The 8060-nt window shown below is 50.9% G+C and overlaps 1 protein-coding gene across 3 annotated transcripts in view; it reads left to right on the plus strand.

Annotated features, from left to right (window-relative positions):
* Positions 1-8060, plus strand: part of LARP4B (La ribonucleoprotein 4B) — a 104607-nt gene that overhangs the window by 35473 nt on the left and 61074 nt on the right. For 2 of the 3 annotated variants that reach the window (XM_040451578.1, XM_040451577.1), the window contains 2 exons: positions 6611-6761; positions 7024-7164. In XM_040451578.1, the coding sequence (XP_040307512.1) occupies positions 6611-6761; positions 7024-7164 (292 nt within the window). Of the gene's footprint in view, positions 1-1112; positions 2785-6610; positions 6762-7023; positions 7165-8060 lie in introns of all 3 variants that reach the window. The other variant, XM_040451575.1, reaches the window with a different exon arrangement.

Here is an 8060-nt window from a genome sequence, read left to right on the forward strand (position 1 = left end):
CGGGGTCGCTCGGCGGGCTCTGCTTTCTCCCCGGGGTCCCCACCCCGCACTCGGTGCGGACGCTCACGCGGGAGTGACAAGAATTCGGAAACTGTTGCTGTCGAGCAGGGCCGGGACGGTGTCTCGGATGCCCGCCGTGCGGGCGCTGTCAACGACCCGGGCTTCTCTGAAGGTGTTTGCTCCAAAGGGGACGAGTGTCCTTTTGGTGCCCTGCTGCCCTCCTACCGGAGCCGTCTGGGCCCTTCCCCGGCCACCCAGCCCGACCCGGTGCCAGAGGGGAGACGAGTGGTGGCCGTTGAAATCGGCAGTGGTGCCGCCCGTCCACGCTGGGCAGGTAGGGAGATGAAGGGCGAAGACCGTGTGCGTGTCGGTCACAAGGCACACAGGGATTGGAGAGGGAGCGAGTTTTACAGCATTTGTGTCGTAGATCCCGCCTGCCTGGACGCTGCCGCTGAGCCAGGGGCCCCCGCATGTGGAGCAGCTACGGTAGAAGACGGTTGGTCAGCTGTCCCCGCAGAGGGGACTCGCGGGGGGTCCCGGCTTCCAGAGAAAGCTGTGCGGGGCCCAGGGCGGTTAGATGCACCGCGGGGAGAGCTGGCCCCATGGGGCCTGCCAGGTCTGGGGGGAATGAAGGAAGCCTTTAAGGGAAGTACTCGCCCTGGTCGTGAACTTCTGACCATGTCTTTAAGGGCACATGCTTGCCCCGGGTTCCCTAACGATTACACCGAGAGCAGCGCCTCATGTCAAGTGGGCGTGCTCACTGAGTTTAGTAGTGACACACACACTGGCTCGCTAGGACGCGTGCACGCCATCCCCGAAGAGAGCGAGGAGTGGAGTCAGGAACTGGGGAGTCCGACGCGAGGTTCACATGCCGATTTGCTTGCAGGAAGTGGGGGATCTGGGGCTGTAGCAGCCCGTGGAGGTCGGGGTGTAAACTCTGAAAAGGAAAGAGAAAATAATTCTGTCAGACTGCTAAAAGGCAACGATTACTTCAGCTCCGATGCTGGCAGACCAGACAGTCTCTTCATACGTCTAGGTAGGGTTGACCTAAGTTCACACAGGTGTTTTCCTCCCCTGAGCTTCGGAAATGAGTGTCTTCCCGTTCATGCCAGTTTCCAGGAAGTAGCCCCTGAGAGACCTGGTGATCCTGGACCAGAACACTCCCCGGGTCCAGCGATGGTCGAGAGGCAGCGATGGGCTGGCTGCAGCCTGAAGCGTGGGAGCATGCAGCTTGCAGATAAAGAATTGTCTTTGCAGATTGAGAGTTGTTCATCTTCTCGGGATAAGGATAAAATGAGCATTTTTGCAGATGAGGGTCGTGGACAGAGGGCTTTTGAACGGAGATCTTCACATCCGGTAGACCCGCATGTGGATCCCGGGCCTGGCAAGGCCGAAGCACGTATCTGTGATTTAACTGGTGCACCGCCCGACACAAACACGGAGCGAGTATTCCAAAGAATGGGTGCCCCGGCCCTCAGAAGCTCGCGGGAAGTGCCCCCGGATGGGAAGGCTCTTGATGGCTCCAGATGTCTTAAGAGTAACTCTGTCTCTTCCGCGTTTGTTTTCGCCTGCACTGAAGAAGAAAGTGAAACTGGCCGGAATTTTAAAACAGAAGATGAAATGTGTGTGAAGAGTGCAGAGAGTGACCAGCAAAGATTAGCAGGTGCCAGCAGAGAGTCCTTGAAAGCCAGTCTCAGAGAGACCAGTGAGAACATCGGAGGAAAGGCAAAGTCAGACTGGAAAGCCACCTTTAACTGGGACACCAGTACAGCAGCACGCAGGGCAGCACCCAGTCAGGACACACGGGCTCATAGTAGGTCCGACAGAACAGAGCGCCCTGGTGCTAGAACCAGCCACGGAGAAGCAAGTGATGAAGCCTGCGGAGTGAAGGACCACAGACATGAAGTTCTTGATCCTGTGCCATGTCTACACCAGAGTTCAAGTTCAGGTGAGCAGAGGTCACAAGTACTTGAAGAGAAGGACTCTGCTAACAGCGGTGAAAATGCGGGACCAGGACCGGAGCAGCGTTTCTCAGAGTTGGCGGAGGAAGGTTCTGACACCTCGGGTGGCAGCACGTCGGGGACAAGCAGGCCAGCACTAGCAGGTAAGGGAGGGGAGATGGGCAGCCTCGACAGGCGCGGGACAAGCATGCGTGCACCCTGTCTGCAGCTAAGAGGTGCCGAGCCCACATTTGATGGCCCTGCATTTGGCAGCGGAGTGGCTTTTGTGGGAAGCCCTCAGGTGACTTTTGGAGAAATGGAGTTAGGTGAGACTCTTGAGGGATATTCCTGTGTGATCGGTGTTGATCCTGCCCACGTGGACAGATCCACAGACCCTCCTCGCCAGGCGCTACAGGTCGTTCCCGCCATCCCAGGTGGCGGTGCAGAAATGCTGGCACCACACTGTGGGGACCATGTTCTGTCACTCACAGAAGACGCCGTGACGATACCTGGAAGTCTCGCAAGAGGAGGGTTGCAGGGCTTCCCAGAGGGATGGTACTCCCAGTTTTCGAGTGGACTCACCTGTTACCCAATGGGAGGGTTTGCGAGTCAGACATTTTCCGGAGGACTGGCTCACGGCTGCACCAGCTATCCAGAGGGCTGTCCGTGGGCTCGTGCAGTTGGGAAAGACGCTTTAGAAGAGGAACAGATGCCTGATGAGTGTCTGCACAGGAAGCCGCCAGACTTAGAGGTCGCTTTGTTCTGGATGGAGAAGCCCCCATATCAGCTACCAGTGGCAGAAGACGCTGCAATTTGGGGATGGCAGAATAGAGGCGGACATTTAGTAAGTATGTTTTAGCAGTTTTTATTATGGTGCTGGGAAATGCTAGCGTTTTGTTTTGATTGCTTTTAACTGTCACTGAGTTTGTTGGTTTTTTTTAAGCAATGAGCAGTCATTTGAATGTTCCTATGAGGATATGAGTTACTGTAGCATCAGCTTAACCATTTTCAAACTGGAGAGCGTGACTCAGTTTACTGTTCAGTGTATTTAAGCCCGAGTTTGTGCGTCAGCTCTTGTCAGCACTGAACCCAGCGCTGCTGGCCATCAGTCGCAGCTTGGTGCAGCCCCCCTTCTGTGTGTGGATGTTTTGTGTGTGCACCTGAGCCTGTGCGGCCTCTGTCCTTCCTCACACCGCCTGACTGGTGCAGGGTAGACATCTGCCCGTTGAATTTTAACGTCATTTCTGAAAGGCCGCACTTGGACAGTATAGAAGACTCAAAACCTATGCTTTCTCTTACTTTTGTATGGTACCTGCACGAGGCAGGTCAAATTTGCTGCTTTACCTGGCTCTGAAATCTGTCTCCTGTCATTTGGAAGCACCTGCAAGGGCTTTCCGACCACGGTGCCCAGGCAGGCCCTGCTCAATTGGAAGAAGCTTCATAGAAGCTGCTGTAACGGGCAGCTAATTTGAGTGTCTTTGCAGACAGTCTGTACTAAGTGCAAACATTGAACAAACATGAAGTTACTCTTGCCCTTAAAGCAGTCTTTTTGGACATGCATAATTGAGAGGCGTGTTTCTAACAGCAAATCTCATTTCTATTTATTTATAAATATATATATTATTATTTATAAAATACTTATAACTTATAATTTATAATATTTGTAGAATTATTTATAAAATAAATAAGTATATATTACGTATATTTATTTATAGATTCAGCTTGTTTAAACTGAGACAAAAAACAGTTCACCCATTTTCCCAACCCCCATCCCCACCTCTGGCAGCCACCAATTTGTTCTGTGAGCTCGGTCTCTTTGTTTGTTCTTAGATTCCACATATGAGTGAGGTCATATGGTATTTATCTTTGTCTGACTTACATCACTTAGCATAATGCTCCCTGTGTGCATCCATGTTGTCACAGATGGCAGGGTGTTAGAGTCCCTTTACGCTGTGTATGTACACAACACACACACACACACACACACACACACACACAACCTCTCATCTGTTCATCTATCAGGAGACACTTAGGTTGCTTCCATATCTTGGCCACTGTAAATAATACTGCAGTGAACACGGGTGCCTATATTTTCTTCAAATTAGTATTTCTGTTTTCCTCAGGGTAAATCTCCAGAAGTGGGATTGCTAGATCATTTGGTGTTTCTATTTTCAGTTGTTTGAGGAACCTCCAGACTGTTCTCCAGGGCGGCTGCACGGTTTACATTCCCTCCGACAGTGCACGAGGTTCCTCTTTCTCCACATCCTCGCCAACATTTGTTACTTGTCTTCTTGATAGTAGTTTATTATTAGTGATTTTTGTTGCATTAGGCAAGAAAAATGATTGATGATAGTAAGGAGATAGATGTGGTTCAAATGTTAATGCCAATGATGTGAAAATAAGAATAAATTTAACCCTACTACTTAGGGAATTAACCATTAACCCTCTCTCTTTCCTTTCCATTCCCACATTTGGGAGTTTTGCCAGAAAGAGTTACATGCAACTAATTGCTCACTTCTTGAATTATGGAGGCAAAACACTAGAAAATTCGGCCTTTGAGTGATACACACATGATTGTGTACGAACGTGGGCGTGCTTGCCGGTCAGCTGCTGGGGTCCACGTGCCGGGGTCCAGTTTGGTGCCCACGCAGACCCTGGGGCCGCCTGCTCTTCCTGTGAGGTCTGTGTGTCCTGCTCCGAAGCGGCTCTTCAGCTGTGACGTGTGTCTGGGTGGGCTCCTAGTTCGAGTACATTTAACGTGGGGCTTTCTCTTCGGACCTTCTTGTCTCTGTGCCCAGGTGCACGTCTTTCTCTTCCGGGTCCAGTTTGCAGGTGGAAGAACCAGAGGGGCAGACACTTCAGAAGCCAGTGGGCTGCTCCGAGTGATGGTTCGGCGGCCGATCGAAGAGCGGGCGGTGCTAATTTGAGATGAAGGGTTGGCCGCTTTCCTTCCCCACCGTGTCACCTACTTTATACTTTATCCCCAATTCTTTCCCCTTCTCTGATCCTAGTTACCCTCACTCCCTACTCGGGAGGCCATCGGTGGGGCCGTGCTTTCTCCTGTCCAGAACACACAGGTGTGTGAATCAGTAGGTTTGCTTTATGGAGCCTAGCGTTGGGGGGTTGAGTTTCTTTAGAGCGTCAGGATTTGTGGATGCTGTACTCGGAAAGAGTGGTGTTGGTCATTTATGTGAAGTCGCCTCAGGACGCAGCTGTTAAGGTGAGCTCACGTTTGGTTTTAATAACCACTGCTTGGCCCTGAATTTTCAGTGGAGAAGCAAGACAGGTAGCCAAGCAGGTGAAGCGTGAGTTGTCGACAGGCACTGAGAGTCCCACGGGACCGCAGGAGAAGCCCCACGCCTCACATACAACGGGGGCAAGCTGTTCTTCATGTGAATTACAAGACGGTAATGAACACTTGACAGTGTTCCGTTTTTGCCGGGGTTAGGATGGTCTTCTGCTTACTCTCTTTGTGAGCAGGTTGCTTCACCTCTGTCTGCCTTGGTCTCCTACTTGTGAGACCGTCAGGGTTGTCGCGATGAAGCCCAGGAAGGTGCATAGAGTGCACCTGGCATCTAGCAGACTCAGAGGTAGTCTTCCTGTCATCTGCTCCTGATCACACGTCTCCATTCTTTCGTCCCTTGTCACTCAAGAGGATCGCTTGAATACTGGTTAACTGCTTAAAGTTGTGTTAAGTTCCTAACACTTGATTTGGATTTGAGCATCTACTGCTTAAGGAGTAGTAAATTACATAAGGATAGGTTTCCCCTCAGTTGTGGCCTAAGACTTTGCACAATTCCTTGGATAGTGGAACATGCAAGTTTTGTGTTGCGTATGACACATTCGTTCCTCAGCGTATTTCTCGGGCACGTCTGTCCTGAGGTCAGGGCTGCCAGATATGAGCGATACAGTGGCCAACCAAAGGGACATACAGGAGTTTATGTGGGCTCGTGGGCCAGACAGACGTGTTGTAGCAAGAGGAGCACCGCAGTGGCTGCGAGTGTGTTGCCTCCGGGCGCCGCGCTCCTAGGACCACATGGGTCTGCGTTGGGAATGCTCGGGGCAGTTAGCTGCATGGGTGCCACCGGCGGGGGAGACCCAGGTTAGTGGTAAGACCTTAGAGAGCATGCAGTGTGTACACGAGCTCAGGGGGCCAGTTTGGTGGCTTGAATACAGTAATGTGGGAAAGCTGGATGTGTGTGGTTGCACGGTGGAGAGTCTGCTCGGCACCCAGGCTCTACAGTGGCATTGGACTAGGAGAGAGACGGGCAGGGGTTAAGACAAAAGAAAAAACAGACCGAAAACATGTAAATGCCCAGGGACGGTAGTGAGGTCTGTGACGTATGAACTTTATCCATCTACATTCTGTTCGTCTCTGTAAATCTGTGAATCGTGTTGGGTTGTCTAGAACAGAGATGACAGTTGGATCCCCAGTTATTTATTGAATCTTCATGAAGTTGGGGACCTCGTCTTTCATTTGTAGTTTCTCGAGAGCCTGCACTTAGTAGGAAATGAGGAACCTGATGGTGAATGAGGCCCAGCTCAGTGCATCAACTGTTACTTTGCACGTGTAATTCTCTCATGTAGAGGCGTTTCAGCTCTAAATTAATGAGTAAAATTGTGTTTGTTTAGAATTGGGATACAAATGTATATGTTGCATTTTCCCCTAGGTGCCGACAGCCAAGGTTTCAGAGCTAAACCCTAATGCTAAAGTGTGGGGGACCCCCGTGCTGCGTTTGGAAGCGGGCAGTGCGGCGGATGGCGGTGTGAGTGCAAACTGGGAGGAGCCGGCTGGGCCTTGCACAGCCTGCGGCCAGGAGGGTGAGTCTGGAGCCTGCTGGTGCTGAGGAGGGCCTTTGCCCTCAAGGCTTGGTCTTTGTTCCCATTTAACCCATCTTTAAGAAATTACCAATTAAGATTTGTGTCCTGGTTTGTTACTGTATTTAAGAGCCAAGAGATCTGTCACAATCAAGTTAAAAAAACTCAAGTAACTGCAACTGTTAAGCCTGTGTTTTGCTTGTTTTGTTTTAAGAGAAATTTATTCTTCTAATCCTGCCCTTTGGGGTAATATTCCTAATTCCAGGATTGGATGCCAATGGTGATGGTGACAAAGGTCATGAGAGTGTGGCGCTGTCGGATTTGCAGGAGCCGGACCGACCAGCTGTGAGCACGTCGGCTCTGGACCGCTCAGAGTATGAATCTCCGCCGGAAAACAGCGAGACTGGTAAAGCTCTTTTCGTGAATTCATTTTTATATACACTGAGGACTGTGTATTTTAAAATTGAGCTTCTTAAATCTTCCTCTAAACGTTGTTGCCTTTCACCGCTTCCTTTGATTCTACTTTGAACTCCCTCTTTTCTGGATACAGAGATGAGTTCTGGTTGGCAAGGTGCCACAAGGCATTTAAGATCTGAGCAGTTCCTGAAAGGTGGGTCTGGTTTAATCAGGAGAAGCAGAAGATGGGCCATAGGTCCAGGTGTTGGTAGAAGTACAGAAAAGGAACGTGAGTATTGAAATAGAGAGTCAGGGGCGCCTGGGTGGCGCAGTCGGTTAAGCGTCCGACTTCAGCCAGGTCACGATCTCGCGGTCCGTGAGTTCGAGCCCCGCGTCAGGCTCTGGGCTGATGGCTCAGAGCCTGGAGCCTGTTTCCGATTCTGTGTCTCCCTCTCTCTCTGCCCCTCCCCCATTCATGCTCTGTCTCTCTCTGTCCCAAAAATAAATAAACGTTGAAAAAAAAAAATTAAAAAAAAAAAAGAAATAGAGAGTCAGCCCCAAAGGAAGTTGGTTTTCCGTGAAAGGGAGTATTGAAGGCTGTTTTCAGAAGAAGGAACAGAGCAGTTCTCTTTGGGGCCAGGATGTGGCCAGTGTAGAAGTACCCAGGGGTGATGGGGCATGGATGGCTCACCTCCAATTTTGATTCCACTGTCATCTAAGAGACGACTCACAGTTCAGAGCGCCAGCAGACTGTGGGGCAGGCCACTCTCTCCTCACTAACCATTGGATGGGGCCACCAGAGTGGAGAAATAACTCCCCTAGATTATCTACTGGGAATCTGGTAGAGCGGAGCAGACGCACCGCACCATGAGTGCATCTGGTGTCCCGGGTGACTGTCTGGAGCTA

The sequence above is a fragment of the Herpailurus yagouaroundi genome, unplaced genomic scaffold (genome assembly GCF_014898765.1).
Source record: "Herpailurus yagouaroundi ecotype Mexico unplaced genomic scaffold, PumYag 203, whole genome shotgun sequence".
NCBI lineage: Eukaryota > Metazoa > Chordata > Mammalia > Carnivora > Felidae > Herpailurus > Herpailurus yagouaroundi.